This window comes from Lemur catta, chromosome 10 (genome assembly GCF_020740605.2).
Source record: "Lemur catta isolate mLemCat1 chromosome 10, mLemCat1.pri, whole genome shotgun sequence".
Taxonomy (NCBI): Eukaryota; Metazoa; Chordata; class Mammalia; order Primates; family Lemuridae; genus Lemur; species Lemur catta.
In genome coordinates, this window is record NC_059137.1 from 18,538,944 (window position 1) to 18,562,807 (window position 23,864).

At 40.2% G+C, this 23,864-nt stretch overlaps 1 protein-coding gene across 1 annotated transcript in view; it reads left to right on the forward strand.

The window, feature by feature from the left end:
* The window catches only part of ASTN2 (astrotactin 2), an 808,895-nt gene that overhangs the window by 629,383 nt on the left and 155,648 nt on the right, over positions 1-23,864 (forward strand). The window contains exon 17 of the mRNA XM_045563087.1: positions 17,909-18,174. Within this exon, the coding sequence (XP_045419043.1) occupies positions 17,909-18,174 (266 nt within the window). The remainder of the gene's footprint in view (positions 1-17,908; positions 18,175-23,864) is intronic.

Here is a 23,864-nt window from a genome sequence, read left to right on the forward strand (position 1 = left end):
AAATTAATTACCTTACCACAAAATCTCAGAGTAAATTAAGCACTCTGGGGAAATGCATTCATTTTTATCCCATAGCTTTGCATACAAGGGCACAATATTAGCATTCCTCTTACATAGAGACATTTTGTTTTATTGAATTAAATTTAATTAATTAATTAAAGACACGGTCTTGCTCTGCTACCCAGGCTGGCGTGCAGTAGAGCTATCATAGCTCACTACAGCTGTAAACTCCTAGGCTCAGGAGAATCTCTTGCCTTAGCCTCCAGAGTATCTAGGACTACAGGTGTGTGCCACCACGCCGGGCTAATTTTTTATTTTTTGTAGAGATGGGGTCTCACTATGTTGCTCAGGCTGGTCTCAAATTCCTGGCCTCAAATGATACTCCCAACTCGGCCCCCTGAAGTGCTGAGATTATAGGTGTGAGCCACTGTACACGACCACAGAGACTTTTAAAAAATACTCTTTAGGGACCACTTTAAATACTCTTTATCCAGTGTTTTAATATAAGTTTTTCACTGAACATTTAAACTACCTGTGTAAGTTTTCTAGGGCAGCAGTAATGAAGTATCACTAGCTAGGTGGCTTAAAACAAGAGAACTTTATTCTCTCACAATTCTGGAGCCTAGAAGACTGAAATCAAGGTGTCAGCAAGGCCACACTCTCTCCAAAGCCTCTAGGGAAAGATCCTTCCTTGCCTCTTCCAGTTTCTGGTGGCCCTGGGCATTCCTTGGCTTGTGGTAGCATAACTCCAATCTCTGCCTTTCCATGGCATTCTCGTCTGTGCTTTATTATAAGGACATTAGTCATATTGGATTAAGGTCCTGTCCTAATCCAGTATGACATCATCTTACCTGATTGCAACTACAATCACCCTATTTTCAAATAAGTTCATATTCTGACACACTAGAGGTTAGGCTTTCAACATATTTTTTTAGTTGGGGGAGGGGGTCACAAGTCAAGTGATAATACCACCCTTTGAGCTAAATATTGTTTTCTTCATTTATGAAGATCCCTAGTTCTCTTTTATTCTCTTTTTTATAAAATAGGGATAACAATAGCTAACTCACAGGACTGTTAGGAGCAGAATGAGATATTGGATATAAAACACTTAGCACTTTGCCTAACATAGTAATGTTCATTATACGCCACGTGCTATTAATAAGTTTGCTTATTGAGTACACCACTGTCTAGAAAGAGTGAGGGCTTTAGAATCAGACAGAACCAGCTTCACCCTGCTGAAAGTTTATTTTGAATAGAGGAGAAGATGATTTGAAGAAATGCTTGATAACTTGTTGCAACTGACAAGTTTTGTGACCTTGGACAACTTATTTAGACCTCTCTATATTTCATTTTCCTTCTCTCCTCTGTCTACCACATAGAAATGTGAAAGTTAAATGATGTAATAGATCTAAAATGTTTAGAGCACTACCTGGTAAAGAATAAGTGCTCGATGATTGTTATTGTTGTTGTTATTATTATTATTGTTATTCCTGCTCAACAAAATAGTCTCCTATGCATTTGAATTCTGAGGGGGAAAAGGAACGTCTTGCTAACAGAATATATGGAAGAGAATGTAAGGAATGAAAACTCTAATACATTTTAACAAATATATCTGAGGTTAAACACTTATAATTACTAGAATTTTCATGAAATACTATAAAATTATATCTATCTATCTGTATTACTTATCTCTCACTGTATAAAAAATTACCTCCAAAACTTTGCTGCTTAAAACAATACACATTTATTATCTCACAGTTTCTTTGAGTCCTAAATCCAAGTACAGATCAGCTGGTTCCTGTGTGTTATAGTGTCTTACAAGCCTGTAGTCAAGTTATTGGCCAAGGCTGGGGGCTCATCCAAAGGCTGGAATGGGGAAGTAGCCATTTCTAAGATGACTTATGTAGTTGTTGGCTAGATTCAGTTCCTTAAAGATTGTTGGACTGAGGGCCTCAGTTCTTTACTGGCTTTTGGCTGGAGACTGTCCTCAGTTTCTTACCACATGAGCCTTTTCATGACTCATTTTGTTTCATCAGAGCCAGCAAGAAAGAGTCTACTAACAAGACTAAAGTCGTACCTTTTGTAACCCTAGTCACAGAAGTGGTATCCCTTCAACATTGCCATATTCTGATGGTGAGGAGCAGTTTACTCAAGTGGAGGAGGTTATACCAGGCAGTGAATATCAGAAGGTGGGAGTGTTGAAGGCCATTTTAGAGGCTATCTCCCTTCCTCTTGCTCTTTCTCCAACACTTTTCCTTTCCTCTCTCCTTCCTTCCCACTCTCTCTCCATCCCTTTTTCTTTCTTTCCCCCCTCCTTCTCTGTATTATCTATCAATCTATCTAATAGTTTTACCTTTTGCTGAAACTTTGACTCTAATCTCCATGTGATGGACTCAGTCCCTTTGTATTTCTCAGCCTAACCTATACCTGATACATGGTCAATAGATGTTTAAATTTAATTTAAATTTAAAACATAAAAGAGCATTCAAAAAGTCAGTTTTATCTACCACCTTAATATAATCATATTGGTAATATTTATCTAAATATAAAGTCATCCTTACTCTGTTCATACATTCTATGATAATTATGGGCATCCAACAAGTATTTTTCTAATAAACATATAGTTAGATATTTTATTTACTTAACATGGAAGAATGTTTGAAATCATTTTTCTCTGGACTTCACATTTGTAAAACTAGCTACCTGAGAGTCTGTCAAGTTAACAGACCCATCTTTGAACATTGAACCATCACAAATAAGACTGCATAAATGTCCTTGTGCAGAGAGATTTTTTTTTCCTTTCTGGCTTATTCCCTTGAACTGATATGGAAACAACTGGTTCAGAATTTTGAAGCTTTAATATTGTATACATTTATGTTCATTGACCAGATCTAATTTGTAATAGTTTGAAGTAGTGTGGATGGTCAAAGTTTCAGCAGTAATCAAGCCCTGACTGAGTGTGTGCTTAATGCATATTATTGCCCGGAGGACATTCCCTGTGTAGTGCCAACAACCTCAACTCAACACTAAATGAGGGCCTCTTGGAAAACTTCCCATAGGCTTAATTTCTACCAAGCCCCACATCTCAACCCCAGTCCCAGACACCCTGCTCCTCTTGGCTCCAGGATTTCAGCCAACTTTTCTCTTTATGGTGGCTACCATTAATCACTCCATAAATGGCATCTATAGGACTGGCTACAGACAGAGACAGAGTCCTTCGCCCAACCCCCTCCCCCATGCCACATATACTTTTCATGTCACTGCTTATCGATTATTCTATTTTATTTTTCTAAAAATAGGAAAATTTTAAAATTAAAACATAATGCATAAGAAAAACTGATAAGCTGGATTTCATTAAGATTAAAAACTTCTGCTCTGTGAAAGACAATGTCAAGATAATGAGAAGACAAGCCAAAGACGGGGGGAAAACATTTGCAAAAGACACATTCAATAATGGACTGTTAGGCAAAATATACAAAGAACTCTTAAAACTCAACAATAAGAAAATGAACAGCCCAACTAAAAAATGAGCCAAAGACCTTAATATACATCTTACCAAAGAGGATATACAGATGGCAAATAAGCAAATGAGAAGATGTTCTACATCATATGTCATCAGAGAAATGCAAATTAAAACAAGATACCACTATACACCTATTAGAGTGGCGAAAATCAAGAATACTGATAACACCAAATACTGACAAGGAAGTAGAGTCACAGGAACTCTCATTAATTGCTGGTGGAAATGCAAAATGGCACAGCCACTTCAGAGGACAGTTTGTCAGTTTCTTACAAAACTAAACATACTCTTATCATCCAATCTAGCAATTGTGCTTCTGGGTATTTACCCAAAGGAATTTAAAACATATATCTATACAAAAACCTATACATGGACATTTATAGTAACTTTATTTGTAATTGCCCAAACTTCAGAACAGCCAAGATGTCCTTCGTAGATGAATGGATAAATAATTTGTGGTACATCCAGACAATGTACTACATTTAGCACTAAAAAGAAATGAACCATCAAGCCATGAAAATATGTGGAAGAACCTTAAATCCACATTAGTAAGTGTAAGAAGCAAATCTTAAAAGGCTACATACCGTATGGCTCCAACTGTATGACATTCCAGAAAAGCCAAAACTATGGAGACCTTAAAAGATCAATGGTAGCCACGGGTTGGGATAAGGGAGAGGGATGAATAGGTGGAAGACAGAGTATTTTAGGGCAGTGAAAATACCCTGTATGGTACTTTAATGGTGGCTACATGTCATTTAATTATATATTTGTACAAACCCATAGAAAACACAACACCAGGAGTGACCCTATAATGTAAACTATGGACTTTGAGTGGTTGTGATGTGTCATTGTAGGTTCATCAATTGTAACAAATGGACCACTCTGCTGGGGATGTTGATAATGGGGGAAGCTATGAAACTATGTAAGTGTGAGGGCAGGGAGCATATGGAAAAATCTCTGTACCTTCCTTTCAATTTTGCTCTACCTTCCTTTCAATTTTAAAGACTGAAAAGACTCTAAAAATAATACACGTGAACACATATTTACAAGAAAGAATCAAAACAGTACATAATGTAGAATAGGAAAAATCTCTCTTCATTCTTCTCCCTGGTAATAATTGCCTTTAGCAATTTTGTATAATCCTTCTGGCAGCTGTCTTTCCTCAATGTTTTATTAAGGAAGATTTTAAGTACACACACAGAAAATGGTATAGTAAATCACTATGTGTCCATCACCTAGCAATAATTGTTGTCAATATTTTGCTAATTTTGCTTCAGCTATTGCTCGTCCCCAATTTGTTTTTTTGTTGCTGGAGTGTTTTAAAACAAATCCCAAATACAGTATCTTATCATTTCTCCTGTAAATACCTCAGTATATATCTGCAATGGATAGTTATATTTTAATACAATCTCAATATCATTATCACATCTAGCAGTTCATATTCAAATTTCCTTTATTGTTTCAAAAATATCTTTTGTAGTCTATATTTAAATAAGGATCAAAATGTCTATATGTTATGCTAGGTCTCTTTTAATCTGTAATAGTTACACCTTTTCATTTTCTAATATCATTATTTGTTGAAGACATTGGCTCTTTTGTCCTTTAGAACTTTCCACATTGCAGATTTAGCAAATTGCTTTATCATGGTTTTGTTTTACTTGTTCCTCTCTTTTGGGGATTTGCCACTTTTTTTTGTCTCATGGACTCGTTTTGTAGAATGATGAAGACTACAGACTCCCTTCTCAGAATAATGTTTTTAAATGCATAAAACAAAATCCATGAGGACAAAGAAAGAAATTATATCAAGACATAGTTATGAAAATTTAAATAAATGTATGATGTAGTAATGCATGTATTCCTTTATTTATGACAAGAGTCTAATAACTATAATTATAAGTAGTATCAAGCATAAATATTTTGAAATATTTCTAATAACTGTAATGTGTTAGAAATATATGTGAATTCTATGATGTCAAACTCATAATGTTAATATTGCTATATTTTGTTGTTTGCATTCATAATTTAAGGAAATACTAAATTGCAGTGGTAAGATACTAAAAAATAAAATTATATATATTTTTTCCTATACAAATTTTCAGACCCCTGAATTCTATCTATAGTCCAAGGAGTACCACCTGCAGTACACAGGCAGGGCTGTATCCTTCCCATGACATCATATCACGGGCACTTAATGTCTGGGTGTACTTTTAGTCATGTTGAATTTGAGCAGCAGATTCAGCTATCTGATCTATTCATTAGAAATTTTACATCAGCCTTTCTCCTAATGGTTTTAGAATTCATTGGTTGTCTGGATCTATTATTTTATTAGAGATTGCAAATTGGTAATTTTTAAATTCTGTCATCCTTCATGCTTTTATTACCTATGATATTTCCATAAAGAAAAATACAGTTACTCTGAAATACAGTTGATATAATAAGAGCATGACTGAAAGTGTCATTCTTTTATTAATTTTTAGAGTAATGTTCTGGTCTTCTAGCAATATCCAATGGTGACCAATAAGCTTTGTTTCTTTGTTTTTTGTTTGTTTTTGGTTTTGGTTTTGGTTTTGGTTTTGGCTTTGGTTTTGGTTTTGGTTTTAGTTTGAGGAACATTATAAATTAATGGAAATTTATTGTTTGATAAATTTCAACCAATTGCAATCATTATTCTTTTCAAAAGTGTTTACTGTTAGGCCAATGTGAGCTTTTGTAAGTTGGTTTCAATGTCCTTTAGAAATGACTCCATTAGTCTTGAACTTGCTTTTTGGTACAACAAAACATCCCAGGCTCAGCTTATACCATACTTGTTCTAGATTTGGATTCAGGAATTTTTCCAAGAATCCTTTGTTCCTTTTAATGGAAAATAATATTTAAAAATCACAGTCTTGGCATTAGGGGTATTTGTTGCTAGTACATTGTCATTACTTCTAGGCCTTTTCAGTGGGCAGAGGTACAAAATGTTTATTTTTTAAAACAGAAAAACAAATCATAAGGTTTTATGATTTCCAGTTGAAATTTCAGTTAACATAATTTTTCTTAACTCTATTTTATGCCAGACTTGGTTGTCTCTCATGCTGAAAAATCTTAGTTTCTAATGATAGTAGTGTAATGGCTTATTTGCTATAGCCGACAATATAAGCATAATTGTTTCAAAATAACAACACTAATAATACAACTAGTAATAAGACCATTAAATTTAGATTTATTTGTAGATCATTTTGTGTTTGGAATATTTCTCACTAAGCATATAAAATAAAAATGCTGCATTTTAAATCTACTCGAATTTATTATTTTCTCTACATGGTTATATCAAAACTTTGATATACAGTTAGATATATTTTTCAGTTTGTATATAATTTATAGAGATTGTTTTTGTCTTTCTTTTTTGATTTTTAAAAAATTATGTAAAACTTGTGTGTGATAGATAGCAAAGCTAAAACTTGTATAAAACAAGGTATACTGAGAAACTCTTTTACCCTTGTCTCTGGACACTGTTTTCTTGTTCCCCCTGTAGGTAACCATTTTATTAGTTTTGGTTACTTTCTTCAGTGTATATTAGTAAAAAATAACATATACATTTATAAAAGTATATACCATATATATATGTGTGTGTTTATACTCCCGTCCCTCTTTCTTATACAAAAGCAAGCGCTATAGATACTACTGGGCACTTTGCTTTTTCCATTTAATAAAATTACTCCATATCTTACATAATAAAGATTGTACTAATTTCTTTTTAAAGTACATAATACCCCACTGTTTGGATGTACCTTAGTTTTACAATCAATTTCCTATTGATTGTCTATAGATTTTTATCTTAAGAGTTTTATTGCTGATCAGTATGATGTAATGGGCAGAGGTAGCAGTCATTGCAAATTCAGTTTCCAGAATTTATAGCTGCCTAGACTTGAATCTCTAGGCATGTGGCAGCTTAACATAGTATAATAGAAAAGTGCTTAGATGTAAAGCAGGTCAAAGTGGCAATCCAGGTCTTTTTGGGCCCCTGATTTCATCTCTATGGTCATTTCCTCATTTTTAAAAAGCAGTAATGATGTTTGAGGCCAGATGTTAGAGACCAGCCTGGGCAACATAGTGAGACCCCATCTCTAAAAAAACAAGGTGATAATAAAACCTACCTCTCATTGTTGTTAGGATTTATAGAGACCAAGTGAGATAAGGTATGCAAAACAAGTAGCAGAACAACTGGCCTGGAATATGTGCCTATAAAAGTATAGCTATTGTTTATATTAACAATATTACTGATTGTCTCAAATATAAGTCAGGGAATCCCTGATGAGTTTCAGCCCTTTATATTTTATTTTGTTATATTTATTTTTTGTTGAGTGGGCTAATTCATTTTTCTCCCTTCCCCTAGTGGCACAGCTACAGTGCAGAGGGGAGCTAATGGAGAAGTAACTCAACCTTGAACATGTTCTCCACAAGTAACGCCTGCCAACATGTTCAAAGGTGATCTTTTAACCTGAATGTTGTTAAAATTTCAATAAAATGGAGTTAGAAGGGTGAAAGCAAGACTGTTAGCCTCTTAGGAAAGCAGTCAGAGAGTGGCAATTTGTTTCCAAATGGCTTCTCTAACCAAAGCCCCAAGCTGACCCTACCGCAGGTTCATCCCCTCCTGGACTTTGAACCAGGCAGCCTCTCCCTGTCCCTAGGGTGTCCTGTTCTGCCTTGCCAGCCTGCTTTCCTGCCTCAAGGTCATGTCCCAGCAGGGCAATCTGGGAGTCTTCATCTAAGGCAGGTCATTAGCATCTCAGAGGCCTCCAATTCCATAAACATTGTCCAAGAATAGTCCCTTCTGGGCATTTCCTCTTTGAACTCTAGCGTAAGAAGTGAGTGGAAGGAGGAGAAAGAATTAGGGGGAAATAATCTTGGAATCCTTCCGTGAAGGGATAAGTTAGGAATGACGTTTTTAAGAAAGTGGGAGGAATTGGATCCCAGGGAGGAGAAAGCAGGTCTCCTTTGAATGATGCTTCTAAACTCCATTGGACAGAAAAGGGGCTTTGGATTCAGACCCTGAATGCCAAATGACCTTTGGCCATGGCCTGTCACTTCTCCGAACCTCTGTTTCCTCAGCTGTAAAATATGATTGTAAAAATTATGATATTCCTACTCCAAGGCATTATTGTGAGGATTCAGTGAGATCCACAATGTCTTGTGCTTGGCAAAGAACAAAGTTTGGGAAATGCGATTTTCTTTTCTACCCTCTCTCCTTTTCAAGCACTTTTTCTACCACCTCTTAAAAATAAAAGTATGTTGTGATAATACTAGTACTAGTAATAATAGTAAGAACTGGCATTTCTTGGGTGGCTATTAAGTGTCCAGCATGGGCATACATTATCTCAAATTTTAACAACTTTGTATTGTCAGTAATATTAGCCTCATTTACACAGAGAAAATTAGAGGCTCCTATTGAGGAAATAGGTTGTCCATGGTCACATACAGGACTGTGGCTGGCCTTAAGTCATCTTTTATATGAATTAGGAAAAGGTGCTCCTCCACTTGGATTCAGTGTCATGAGCACAGGCCTGGCGAGTGGAGCCAAGATTGGATTTAGTCCCCACTCTTTAGTCCCCCTTTTGCCTTGTCACCCTCTTGGAGGGCCCAACTTACATTACTGTACACAGAGGCCCTGGTCACATGCTTAGTTTTGACCAACTGAAATTCAAACCCAGATCTATATGAAATTCAGACCACATCCTTTCCACTGCCACCTGGGAATTTCTCTCCCTGTCTCCTTTAAGACCTTGCTCCATCAGTTCTCTTTTCTCTCTGCCCTGTATCCAGCCTCTCCTCCACCATCTCTCTGGTTTTTCATTCCCAGACCATATACTCAGTCAAATCTCTAGACTTGAGTACTATTAGGATTGGAACAAATTGTTATTCGTATTTTCACCCTCTAGAGCCTAGCTCCAAACCTGGCACTGAATAGGCCTTCTCGGTAAATGCTCTCGTTCAGAATCCGTTTAGTCATTGCATTAGGCTTCCTGTATTATAGCTAAGCCTGTACCGTTTTCCTTGCTGCCCCCAGTGCAAGTTGCTCTGCACATAGTAGATCATTCTTTGGCATGGAAGGATCAGAGCTGTTAATAATAGATGTTTCCCAAGAGCAATCATGTTAAGCAGTCACTAGAGGGCAGCAGAAGACCACACATGGCCCTTTTTTCAGGTTCCGGTTAACGGCTACAACCTACTTTGTCTCAAGAGGCAGAAGTAAATGACACCCTTCGGTGCTGACTGGGCCCTGACTCTGGCCAAGGTATCAGCCACTACTGGGCCACTGGGCAGTGTCCAGGGTTCCCTTTCTCACAGAGTATGTGACCTTCCTCAGAAATTTAACTACTTTCACCTGAAGACAGATATCCTCCTGTAGGTCAAACTTTATCACCCTAAGCCTCAGTTTCCTTATCTGTAAAAGGGGGCAACAATCCCTACTTTGTAGGATGATAGAGGATGGAATGAGATCACAGGTATAAATCAGCTAGCCCATCATCTCTCATTTGATTCTGAGAAAAGTTGGAAGAGGAATTGGTTTCCTCATTTTCCAAATGAGGAAACTAAGGTTGGAGAGGTGAAGTGACTGGCCTAGGATTTGAGATCAGGTAGTCTGACTCAATACCTTTGAACTTAAGCATTCAATTCTACGCTGGTCTACTGTGTTCCAATAGGTAGACAGCAGGTAGCTGAAAGATAAATTCCTTACAGTAAAGCACAGGCATGTTTCAAGGGAAGAGTTACAAATTCAGACATTCACAAGAATTGAATAATGCTGGGATGAAGGCCAAGCGCTAGGACATGACCTCTCATAATGCTCTTGACACCCTAGAATTGGAAATTCTTTATTGGGTTCAGTTTCTCATTAATCCTCCAAATAATCTGATGATTAGGTACTAATATTATTAGCATTTTACAAATGAAGAAATGGAACTTTAGGAGAGGGTAAGTGACTTATCCAAGGTCACATAGCTGGAAAATGGAAGACGTGGAGTTCAAACTCAAGCAAGCCACTGTGCTCTATCTGCTTCTCTATGATTGTGCTTATGATTTGTACATTTGGGGGAAAGCTTCCAAATTAGGTTAGATCAGGACATCAGTAGTCCTAGGGTTTGGCAGTTTTGTAAACCTGTTTTCTTTTTGGAATCTCCACTGTTGCTTCTCTTTCCATTCACCAAATATGCACACACACACACACTCATATACACAACCACAACACACACATATGCATACATCTCATTAGAAGCCACTCAGTAATGTCCCGTTCCTGGGATCAGAATTTTATCCACCCAGGTAGTGCTTACTCTTAGTATGACCCCCAAGTAGGGGGCAGGCTTGAGTACTGCAGATAAGACATCCAAACAGCTTAAACTACATAACTCTGGGTTTGGGTCTGATGTTTAGGATGAGGAATGCAGTTCCGGGATGAGAAGTTGGTCTGTTTAACAGAGCTTTCCCACAATGGGATTGGAGGCCTAAAAAGACAATGAGTTCCACATGATTAGGAGTGTCCAAGAGAGAGTAGTTGGAGAATGATTTGATGGTGAATGAAACATTAGATGGGATTTCTGACCAGGTGACCTTTAAAATACTTTCTATCCATGAGAACCTATTAGTTCATGGAAATGGGTGGGAGGAGGTTGGTGGTGTTGCCTGGAGGTGGAAGGTACCAGGAAGACACAGGGGTTTGGAATATAGATGACTCATCATGCAGGAGTGACAATCAGTGTCAGAAATTTTTCAGAGAGGAAATATGGACAGTGGAAGAAGCAGGTGAACTGAATAGAAATAGCTAAACTAGTTACTAGCTGTGTGATTTTGGGCAAGTTACTTCATCTCTCTGAGCTACTAAGTATACATTGGTAAACTACGGGAAAAACCAGTTGCCTTTGGGGCTTTAGTGATAAATTGAGTTAGGGGGTTAGAAGTCTGATAAATATTACCCAAGTAGAAGATTAAAGGAAAAAGGAGTCAGATTCATGCATTCATTTATTCAGGTATTTACCTGAACACTGTCTACACGATATCAGACAGTGAACTCTGTGTTGGGAATGCAAATGTTTATTAAAACTGGCCATGGTCCTTGCTCTCGTGGAACTCACAGTTTAGTTGGGGAGACAAATATTCATTTAACTATCATATTAACTAATATTACAAATGTAATATGCACCATAATGGTGATGTAAATGGTTCAGTTGATAGTACAAGTTGAGAGGAATCAAAATATAATCTATGAGTATATGTATGTTCAAGAGTATATACATATGAGTTGATTCCCATACTTTTTTTTAATATATTCACCAGGGTAATTTTCCTTTACTTCTAGATGACAATTCTAGCAGGCCACATCTAATTTATTATCACCATTGGAATAGACAGTGCTATAGGCATTTTACATTGCTAACACACTTTCAAATAAAAAATTAGGCTATCCAGTTAAAGATTGTAATCAAATTTTTAAATTTGACAAGTCAGATCTCCTTGCCCTTCCCAGTTGGAGCATTAAGAAGGGGGTGAGGGGTATGTTTGGCCTTTATTCTGTTTCTCAACCTGGCATTTCTTCTTCTCCTCCTTCCACAATCCACACAGAAAGAGAGAGGTGCAGGAAGGTTTAGGAAGGTCACATGTGCCCTGGTATCTTTCTGCCTGGCTCTGTACTCTCTGGTCCTGGCATATTTATAAAGCTGGCCCTTTCTCTTGGGGGCTTTTCGGTGATCCCCATTGCTAGAGACGTCTCCCAAGACCTGGAGCAATGCCATTTATCTTTGGGTGGCCACTGTGGTCCCCTTCTACCTACTATTTCTCTGGCTGCCCACCTCATGGAGACTCACTGTGGGGACCCAACATCGTTTGTTAGAATTCCTCTTGGGCAGGACTCAAAACAGTTCCAGGCCAGCTCTTTCTCCAGTGTGACCCACATCTGGTCCAGGGGAAACAAGCATTTTTTTCCAGGCAACCTTTCAGGGTTTGGGCTAATTCTCACACAGCCCCTTCTGTTCTGTCACCATAGGCCACTAGACCTTTTTCAGGTGAAGACAGGACTTAGTCCACTCTCTTCCCAGTTGCCAAGAATACATAAGAAGTTCTTCACGTGGCACTCTGGAGCGTCCTTCTCAAAAAAATCTTGGGGTTAGAAGATAGCATATTCTGCATGTCCCTCCTGGCATGTTAGGGACTCCAAACATGGTACTAGTTCTCTCTAAAAAAATCTTCCCTAAATTTTTCCCTTTCACTCTCTGACCTCTTTTTGTTTCCTTGTTCTGGCTAAGGGTTCTAGAGTCATAAAACTGGTTGGGATTCATGTCCTCTGTAAATTCTGCATCTAGGGGCACGACTTTGGTATTTCACTTCTATTATGTCTTGGTGTCTCAACAGAAATTACAAATGTTGACATCCTGTTACAACAGCACCAACATAATTACAACAACCACAGCAACAACAACAATAACAAATTATATTTATTGAGTGCTTAACCTGTGCCAAGCACCTTGTTTAATCCTCCCGGTACTCTTTTAGGTTTGGTACCATTATTTATAAAGGGCACACTGATGATGGTGGACTTTGACTGTTGGGCTGAGAAGTTCAGTTACACAACACAGAAGTACAGGCCTTGCTGATGGCATTTTCGACTGGCTGTTTTCCCTTTGTTAAGGATATTTGTGTGGGTTCCTGAGTCAGGCCTCAGAGCAATTGCTCTCCTCCAACAGGAGACAGTAACTCCGCCTAAGAAATGATCCCATTTCAGTAATTCCTGGGAGGCCATTGCTGTAATAAAGGCCATTCTTTATGATATAAAAGTCTCACCCTTTTTCCCCCCTCCTTAATGTTTCTAATTTGAGCCCCTCTGGTCCCTGTGGAGTCTTTAAATGCTTCAAGTGCAAGCCTATTGCCAAAGCAAGCCTGTCTGACTAGGGAGGCAGCGCCCTGCACCGTTGCTGAATATTGAACAAACATCCGCACAGCTTTGGGTCTCTCAGAAGCCCTGAGTCTGATGCTTTGTTTTGTTTTCTGGATGAGGGCAAGTGGTGCCATCACCTCCTGCCGAAAAGCCCTGGCTGCCCTCCCAACAAGGAGTTGTCACTTCAACTGAGGCTTTTTTTTTTTTTTTTTTGGTGGCAACAAAATAATACCCAGCAGGAATTTGGGAAGAGAAAAAAGAGAGTTCAGTTGGCAGGTTCTCAAATGAATGGGTTGTAGTGTCATTGGAACTGAATTGGGCTTGAAACCAGACATGATCCTATTTTGGAACCATTGTTCAGAGGGATGGGAAATGTGAACAGAGGATAAATCTCTTCAAAAATGCTCTTTATCCTTGGCCTGTTAAAGACACTCTGTTTTAACCTAACTTTCCCATTCCCTTAATGGCAAGGGCCGACATGAAAACCTAGAGGAGATCAGAAATTGATCAGCTATTCAACTATTTCTCTGTTAACCTTTTGATCAAGGGCACTAATTTTACTTTGGGCAGAGGTTGTGTCTTAACTGTAAGACTTGATTCATTGTCATCACAACTAATACAAATCACAACTTTGTAATTCACAAATCCTAGCTCTCAGATTCATCTTTGTTAAGATAGCACAGTGATTAGGTTATGTAAGTGTACTATACATTCAAGTAACATTTATTGAAAATATTTTTGAAAGCCTACTGTGTTCCAGATACTGTGTAAGGTGGGTATGGGAATCAGCAGAACTGATACTGTCTTTGCCTTCATGGAGTTTGCAATCTTGAGACATTAATAGATGATACAGAGAACAGGATGCTATGAGCATCTGTAATATGAAACTTTAATATACACTGGTGGCATGGGCAGTTAAGGGAAGGCTTTTCGGAGGAATTGGCACTTGAATTAAGATCTGAAGGATGAGTGTAAGTTATCCAGGAAAAGGCAGGGGGTGAGGGATGGATGGGGGAAAGCATTCTATGCATAGAAAAGAGCACAGGATTGAGAGAGACATAGGGTGTATGTAAGGAACTTAAAGGCTCTTATAGCTAAAAATAGGAGAATTAGAAGGAACAGGATAAGAGATCAGACTGGAGAGGCAGCAGGTTGTCTATATTCCACATTGTCTATGTGCCATCTCAAGGATTTTGGTCTTTATGCTAAGAGCAGTAAAGTGCAATGGAAGATTTTTAAGCAGGAGAGGAGTATAGGTTTTGCCTTTTGAACAGATGACTTTAGCCACAGGGTGGGGTTGGATCAGAAGCAATTAGCTTTTGCAATTGTGATGTCTACAGAGGAATAATTAATGAAATAGCTAATGGTGTTCCCTGCTGTAACTCTCATCCAGATCATAACTTAGGCATGACACGATCTTCAAGAAGAGGATCATTGTTAGTACATGTGCATGGGACATAGAGGTATGTCCCTTTCCCAATTTTAGTTACAGGTTCCTCACCTGTTAAGCGATAGGGTTGGACCAGATGGTAGTCCTCCTTTTGCAAAATCATCCCTTAAGTTCAGCTGTAAATTCTATACTGCTGCTATGGTCAGCCTGGACTGTGGGCTTTTAACCCCACTGATTGAGATGATAGATTTAAAAAGCTAAAGAAGTTATTGAACAGAATCAGATCAGCAAAGAACTATAGATGATTTTGTTGTTAAATGGATAGTTATATCTTTAACCCAATGGCTATGAATATTTGTTTGATCTAGGGAATTTTTACTGTTAGCACCAGGTTACATTTCTTCCCGATTAAATTATGTGCATATGGCAATGTGCTATGAGGGGCATGCCATCTGTGTTGTGAAAGATGGGATAACATGAGATAATAGTAGTTTAAGTGATTAATTGGCTATCAGAAGAGTAGGATCGTACTGAAATGAGCACTGACTCCCTGTGTGACCTTGGAAAGTCATTTTCCTCTTTGGGACACACTTTTCCCTTGTTTAAAATGTGAAGGTTTGTACTACATCAGCAATTTCAAAATTGTGTTCATTTAATAGCTTTTGAAATATGTTTTATGGAGAAAAGGTGTCCCACTCTATTTTTTCTCCTTGGACATTCACAATGCAAGTACACTGATGGTCTCTTTGATTAGTTGCAGTTTTTACCTTAACTAACCTATAATACTGCCATGCTTCTATGTGACTATATGTGGGTCCTTTCTCTGAAACTCAGTTCCCCCATTGATAAACTAGGGATTTAGCAAGGGTTGCCAAATTTTTCTGTAAAGATAGTACCTATTTTAGCCTTTGTGATCATAAAGTCTTTGTTGTAACTACTTAATTCTGTCTTTGTAGCCATACGCAATACAGCAATGAATGGAGATGACTGTGTTCCAATAAAACTTTATTTAAAAGCAGGAAGGGGACTGGATTTGGCCAATGGGCCATAGTTTGTTGACCTAGGCCAGAGTGTGGGCGAACTAATCCCTAATGTCTTTACAGCTCTGAGTCCCTCCTGATATTCTCCCAAAATGGTTATTCTCTTCCAAGTTTGAAGTCACCTTTCTCCAAAACTCTCCCTCTGGCCTGCAGTTCCAAAAGTCGTCATCATCTTCTTTTGACGTGTCTGTATATAAGACTGTGTCCATCTCTCCAGCTGCTGGGATGCTGTCTTCACAGTCTTGTTTTGTTTGTCTTAGTAACTACCCTTCTTTAATCCCTCTGAAGGATAGGTTAGTTGGAATTCGCCTTGTCTTCCTCCTCCAGAGCCTTTGATCTGATGCTCATAAGCATTTGCTGACAGCCAGACAGAAAAGGTGGAGCCCAGATCCCAGGCCCAAGGGCCCGGAGAGTAATGAATGAAGGCTGCGTTTATTTGTGTTTCTAATTGGCAAGTCCATTTCCAGATCAGCTGCATGTCACTGCAAGCTGAGAGCAAGAGCAGGAGAAAACTCTCCCTTTTCTCTCAGATCTCAGAGCCCAGGGCCTCTGTTTCCACTGAGGCAGAAGCTTGCCTTGACTTCACCAGGCTTGGTAGATGCTGCATCCTGGATCAAGCTCTGTCTTTTAGAACAGGATCACCCTATTTTGCCACTCAGATTGTGCACTGCACGCCTGTCAGTCCATTAACATAGTCTATGATGTAAATGGAACCCTCTGGGTTGGGCGAATTGCTTTGCTTCTTCAAGCTTTTTGATATAGACATAAAATCTTTTTTTAAAACGAAATCTTATACAGAAGGCTAATCTGTAAGAGAAATATAAGTGGAATTGCTCTATTTGAAGCTGAGATGAGGGTTTAGAGCCCTGTCTGCTCAGTTTTCCTCTTTCCCTATGAAATTGGTTGTTGAAGTACTTCTTATGGTCCCTGGAATTCTTCGTAAGAATGTTGCAGTTTCTTGACTAGGTCACGAATATTGTTCTAGCCATTCAGAGTTCTATAATCTCCCTCTTTGAGTCTCAAGTACATCCCTAGCGCCACGTTAGGCACTGAAGATGGGTGGGAATGGGAGACATGGCCCCTAGTCTCCTAGAGTTGATAATATTGTTAGAGAGGTCAGCAAAATGTGGGAAAGGAAAATGAACTCAAGAACTCATAAGTAGAAATACTGATACAGAGAAGAGGGTCTGGGGCAATGGAAAATGACTTCCTGAAGAGGGCAACATTGGAATGGAGCATTGACAGATAGAAAAGATGTGGAGAGGCAGAGGGAACAAACAGGACAGGGTGGATAAAGGCACAGGGGTGGAAATGCTAGTTGCATAGGTCAAGAGAGATGGCACAGAATGGAGCAGGCATGAATCCTATCTCACTGTGCTCATGAAGAAAAAGGCACGAAAAGGAGTTTGAACAAGGGAACAGGTGAGCACAGAAAGAAAGGGGAAATAATGTCTTTTCCAGACAATTTCACTCCTTCTATCTCATTTAGTACTCATAACTGATTCCATTGGTATTATTAACCCCATTTCTCAGAATTAATCACTAGAGTCTCCTGGATATTGAGAGACTTTCCCAAGGTTGCAGAGGTATCATCAAGCACGACTGAGATTTAAAATGAAGTTGGCTTGATCCGAAGTTTGTGTTTCTCTCATTATATTGAGCTTCATGGGAAATACAGGTATAATTTGTATAGGTTGACAGTAGACAGAAAGGAATTTTTGGTTAAGAGAAATGTATCTTTGAGTATTTACATCTTATAAGAGTCTTATAGAATCATCTAGCCCAACCTAACAACTTTAAACATGGAAAAAGTGAAGTCCAGAGAAAACAAGAGAATATATAATGCAAGTGATAGAACAAGACACCATTCTGGTCCTTGAACCCTCAAGCCAGTGGTCTTTCCAAGGCATTATGAGTAAATCACTTTATCATCTTTTTTCCTTTCCAGTGGATACCAGCTCCTCAGCATATGCTCTTTGTGAGTTTAAGAGTCCGACCTTTTGAGCAATACTGAATTTACCTTTCCCTCTTTCTGTTTGATGCCTCTCCAGAGACCACAGAGCTGGGCAGCAAGAAGGAGCTCAAGTCCATGCCCTTCATCACCTACCTCTCAGGTCTGCTGACAGCCCAGATGCTGTCAGATGACCAGCTCATCTCAGGTGTGGAGATCCGCTGTGAGGAGAAGGGCCGCTGTCCGTCCACCTGCCACCTGTGCCGCCGGCCAGGCAAGGAGCAGCTGAGCCCCACACCAGTGCTGCTGGAAATCAACCGTGTGGTGCCACTTTATACCCTCATCCAAGACAATGGCACGAAGGAGGTGAGCTCCCCTGGCCCAGCTGCTAAGTCAAACTTGACCAACGCTCCACCTCCTGCCCTCATGGACCCTTTGTCCATGGGGATTGTCAGCAGTCCCAGCAATGTCATGGTGAATACTAGCATTTATTGATTCCTTACAAAGCTTGGTAACACTAGCTGCTATAACCAATAAATGCTCAAATCTCGGTGGATAAATACGGTAAAGGTTATTTTGTGTTTGTGCAGAGTCCCAAATAGATGTTTTTGATTGATGAGTGGCTTTACTCTGAAAAGTGGTTCAGAGACTCAGCCTGTTCCATCCTGCGCTGCATCGACCTGATGCTTCCACGGTTGCTGTGGAAGGAGAAAGAACGGGGAGGGTTGGACAGGAAAGGTTCAGAAGGCTAAGCCTGAAAGCGGCCAATGTCAATTCAGCTCCCATTCCAGTGATTAGAACTCAGCCTTTATCCACACTGTCTGCAGTGAAGACAGGGAAACGTGTTCTAGCTGTGTGCCCAGGAGAAGAAGGCATGGATTTGGTGAAAACCCAGCAGTGTCTGCCTCAGTACTATGCTTAGATTATCTTGTTTAATCTGCCATTCCAGACCTGTGATTTACTTATAAATATTGGTTTGATGCATATGAAATTGCTGAAATGTGGCCGTTTTATTCCATATGGTTTATCCTAATATCATGCCTGCTTTACAACTGAGAAAACCTCAACGATATTAAGTGATTTGCTCAAAGTTGGTTGGTTCTAGGGCTTAACATGCTTAACCATGAAATTTTATTTCCTCTTTTTCTCTTGGGTGTATATCACTCTGAATTACAGAATTTTAGGGCTTGAGAGGATCATGTGAATTATTTGATTCACTGGTGTACAAACTTATCTTCATGGAGCACTTTTTCCAAATGCAGTCATTCAGGAACTTCAATCCATAAAATCAGGAATACTGATGCTACTACTTATTCAGTGAGGAAGAGGAGGGTAGATAAAGCATCTCCTATTTCGTTCCCGCTCTTTCGTCTGCAAAAGCTCCCAGACAGCACTGGGCCTCCAAAGGAGACAATTTGGTAGACCACTGACAGAGTCCACTAGAACTCTATGGATTATGTGCTCTTCCCATAGCATCCTCCTGGGCTAAGTGTTGGAGGGTGTTGAGTGGTCACTTGGGCTGCACAGAGGATAGAGAAGAGAAGGGAGTAAGGGTGTGGAGAGAGTCAGGTAGATGACCAAAGGAAGAAGAGAATACCATCTGAACAAATACCAAAAGTATTTCTCCGTGACTAAGACCAAGAGGTGTAAGGAGAGCTGGGTGATGCCAGAGGGATTGGAAGGGGCCTGATCATTTAGGATACCTAAATGATAAGCCAGGTCATGGGCTTTGGACCCTATCCTGAGGGCACTGAGATGATAAAGATACATGATTAGCAGGAGTCTGTTGGCATTAGATTTGTGTGGTAGAAGGAGGCCTCTCTAAACAACCCAAGTGACCAGCAATGGGAAAGCAGTTAAGTAAGGTGGAGGACATGCATAGGATAGAATACACTACAGCAGCCAAAGTGAATGGACTCATTCACACCTATGAATATGAAGTGAATGAACATAATAGTAAATGAAGAAGATAAGTCCCAAAGATAGATTTTATATAGCACGATACCCTTTCCCCACTTTTAAGTTAAAACATGCACACATACAGACACACACACATACACACATCCCCCTCAAACATGCTACCTTTTAGGAATAAATACAGATCCAATAAAACTTTTTAAAAAGGGAAGCAAGGAAATGATGAACATTTCAGGATTCAGGAAGATGGTCATCTTGAGTCAAGGGAGGCAGCGTAATGGCATGAGGGAACATATATTACATGGAGGTAGTAAAGTTCCTAACTAGTGTTTTGGTGGGAGATTTGTGGGAGTTTATTAAAGTGTTAAAACTAACTAACTGAATAAATGAATAAATAAAGCCTAGCCATGCGTGGCTCAACAATGATCTTCATCTTAAACCAAGCACTGTAAGCAATCTAATTCTGTGCATCAGAGCGCCCCAAGGTAACTAACAAGGAAATGCATATACGTGTGTCCCCAGCCCTCTGACTGCAAGGTCAGAAAAGGTTGTGGGAATGTGGAAGTAGGATCAGGGAGATCTGTGAGGAGGCTGTTGCAGCTTCCAATGAATAACAAGAGTGTTCTGGCTAGAGCTGTATCAGTGAGGATGTAGCTGTGTGTGGCTGGCTTTCCAGGACTTAGTAAATGAGGCTGTGAATACCCCCATTTACTGCTGTGTGAATTTGCCCCCGTGGCTCCCTTTCTGGGTCACACTGTCCTCATCTGCAATATGGCACATGCACTACAAGCCAAGCCACAGGACTTTTGCAACATGTTCTTGGCACGTGTGTGGTGATAGATAGGGTGGTGGTCCCCTTCCTCTTTGCTCAGGGGCCAGATTTCCCTATGTCTGGATCTTTGCCAGCTTCCCTCAGCACAATCAAAATATTCAATTTATTGGAAATCCAGTGAGGTCTTATGAGGCCAGTGAGCGGTAGGTGATCAGAAAATCCCAAGAGTGTGAAAGTGGTCACTAGATGTCACTGTTCTCCTTACAGGAGACCTGGAAACCCGGAGCACTAGTCATTCATTTATTCATTCATTCATTATTTTGAGTCCCCACTCTATGCCAAATACTGTGTTACGCCCCGAGGAGGAAACAGTGTGACAAATGGACAGGGTCTTTGTCTTTATGGAGTCTATACACTTGTGGAGAAAACAGATATTCATGAAACAATCACACAAACAAGTAGACTGCAAAGTCCCAAGGACAAGTCCAGGCTAATGGGTTGAAAGTGTGTAGCAAGGGGGACTATGGGGTCAGGGAAGGTTTCCCTGAGGAAGTGACATTTAAACTGAGTCCTTGGGGGCCGGGCGCATGATGTGAATGTGGGGGGCTGGGTTTGGGAAAGGAGGAGGAGAAGGAAAGCATTCCGGGTAGAAGGCCCAGCTTCTGCACAGACTGGAGGAATGAGCGAATGTGACCCATTTGAGGAACTGAATGAGAATCGGTGTGGCTGGGCCAATGCTGAGGGAGAGCTCCACGGACAATGCCGTGGGGGGTCAGGCAGTGCTCTGGAAGCTGTGGTGCAGAGTTTGCCCCAGAGCAATGGGGAACCTTGGGGAGGTTAGGACAGACAGACGGGCATGGGCGCTGTGTTCTCAGTTCCACTCTCCTCTCCTAGTGATCCCTGCAAAGAAATGTTCGAGCTGGCTAGAGGTGGCTTCCTCCAAGTCTCCAGTTTCTTCTCCCTCTTCCTAAACCCAAATGACAGGCCTGTGTAAAGTTTCATGGCAGCCTAGGGTCTGGAGTGCATTACACATTTCCAAGGGAGCCAGGTTGCAGGAGGAAGGGGTGGGACAGGCCCACTGCAGGTCTGGAAATGACCCCAGAGGAGGGGAATAGGGCCACCACACGGAGCTGGTACGAGAAACGTTTTGTCCATCGTTTATTTTTCTACCTCTGCCTCAAATCCCCTTCACTCCTTCTCTTACGACTTTTCCATCTCTCTGCCATCTCTGCAGGCTGAGGCCACGTGGATAAAACAAACAAAAAAGATGCCTTGACCTGTAGTTGAGGGCCCTGGGCTGTGACACTGAGTCATAGCAAGGCCTTGGGAAAGTCTTTTTCCCTTTCTGGGGCTTTCTTTTCCTGCCTAAAAAGCCAGATTAGTTGAGCAAGGTTCTGTCTGAGTTTCCTACAGGAAACTTGGTCTACGTGGAAGCAGATAGCACAGGCTCTGTGCTCCCCTCGGCTTGGGTTGGGGTCTTGCTTCAATCCCCTATTCACCATGTCATGCTGAATGGTGTCTCCAAACCTCAGTTTCCACCTCTGTGAAATGTGGTCTCATGATCCCTACTTCATGGGAATCAAATGAGATAATGCATGCATAGCCCCCGGCACAAAGCATGTAATGGACAAATGTTAGCTATGATAGTAATAAAAATATTGTTTATTTAAAAATTTCCTTTCTTTTTTTCCATGCTTCCTTTGTTACCTCTTCTTCTAAGTAGTACTTCATAACATTGCTGATGCCCAAAGTGCTAAGACATGACATTTTGGAGTAGGACTCCTATTTTGCATGGGAGAGGCCAACCCAAAAGGGCAGATAACAAGTGGAGGAATCTTAGGGGCATTTCCTCACTTGATAAACATTGCTGGAACTCACACCCTGTGGATAAGGGATGCATAACATAACTGGAGTTAAACATGAGTAAAAGGATTTCCTTCTCCTGTAGACCCTCTAATGTGGAATAGAAGCTCTTCTGTGTGGGAACCACTGACTTCTTGAGTTCTTGGAGGTACTGAGTGAACTCCTGAGCCCCATTTTCTGGCACATTCAGGGAGTAACAGAGAGGGAGTATGACTTGCCAGAGGTTTGTGGGGTAGTCATGGCCTCTCATTCTAGACCAGAGCCAAGGTATACTCTGGATGGCTTTGGGGACCATAGGACACTAGCTCCTTGGGTGGTTGGGGTCCCCTTGGGTCCATTCCAGTGAATGCATGGGAAAACATGATGCTTCTACCTCAGCAGGGAAGCAGCCCTTAATTATACTTTGTGCTGTGGTTTTGAACAAGCGAAGCAGGAAAAAAGTCTTTATGATGGAGAATTTGATTAATGCATAAATCTCCTCCCTCCACCTGTTAAATGGCCCTAACACAGCCCAAAGCCACAGAGCTTGGCTCAGCACAACTGGTGCTTAAATGTACCAGATTTTCTGTGGTTGTTATAGTAATTTAGCCTGTGGGTGAAGAAGAGTCTCCAAGTTGGGGAGACAGAGGAGTGTCACGGTGAAGAGCCAGACAGAGCTGGATGTGAGTCCCATCTCTGCCATGTGCTGTCTGTGTGACCTCACTTTTGCTCAGTTGTAAAGCAGGCAGTCCAGTGTCTGTCCCTATTCATTTCAGGGGCTGGGGGTTTTCTTTGGGAGAACTAGAGAATTGGGACACCAGGAATCTGAACTAGGCTCTGTCCTTTATTATGTGGCATTGGACATGCTTCTACTGTCTAGGTCTCTGTTTCTTTATCTGTATGATGAGAATTATAGACCAACTTCATCCAAGGTCTCCTTTGGTGCTGTAATAGGGTCAGATATAACTTCTACCCAGAATATAAAGCAAACATTTTGAGATTGGAAGAGGTATCCTATGACCTGCAATTTATTTCCCGTCCAGAGACAATTTCAGTTTCACTCCTTAAATTTAGCATTGAGAGGAGAAAGATAGACATGTCTTGTACTCCCATCCAAATGGCACAGTGTTCATGAGCAGAGGATATTAAAATCATATCCTGCTTATTTTAAAAATTGTAAAACTGAGGCTTATAGGTGAGCAGTGACTTTCTCCAGGTCACACAGCCAGGGCTAGGTTTGAAGTAGGAATGACTTTTACCCTCAAAAATATCTTTTACTTCTCTGAGACTCAGTTTCCTCATCTCTGAAATGGATGGTGGTAAGTTTCCCCATGGAGGTCTCATGTGGAAAAATTGAGACTGTTTGTTAGTATTTTGAAGGCTGTAAAATACTCTATAGATCTGGATGGTTCTTTACAGGCCTCAGATTTCCAGACTTCCAACCCTGTGAGCATTTTCGTCTCATGCTGCCCTAGGAAGAGTCATGTGTAATTTTGGTCTTGTTGTGGTTGTCTGACCTTCCAGC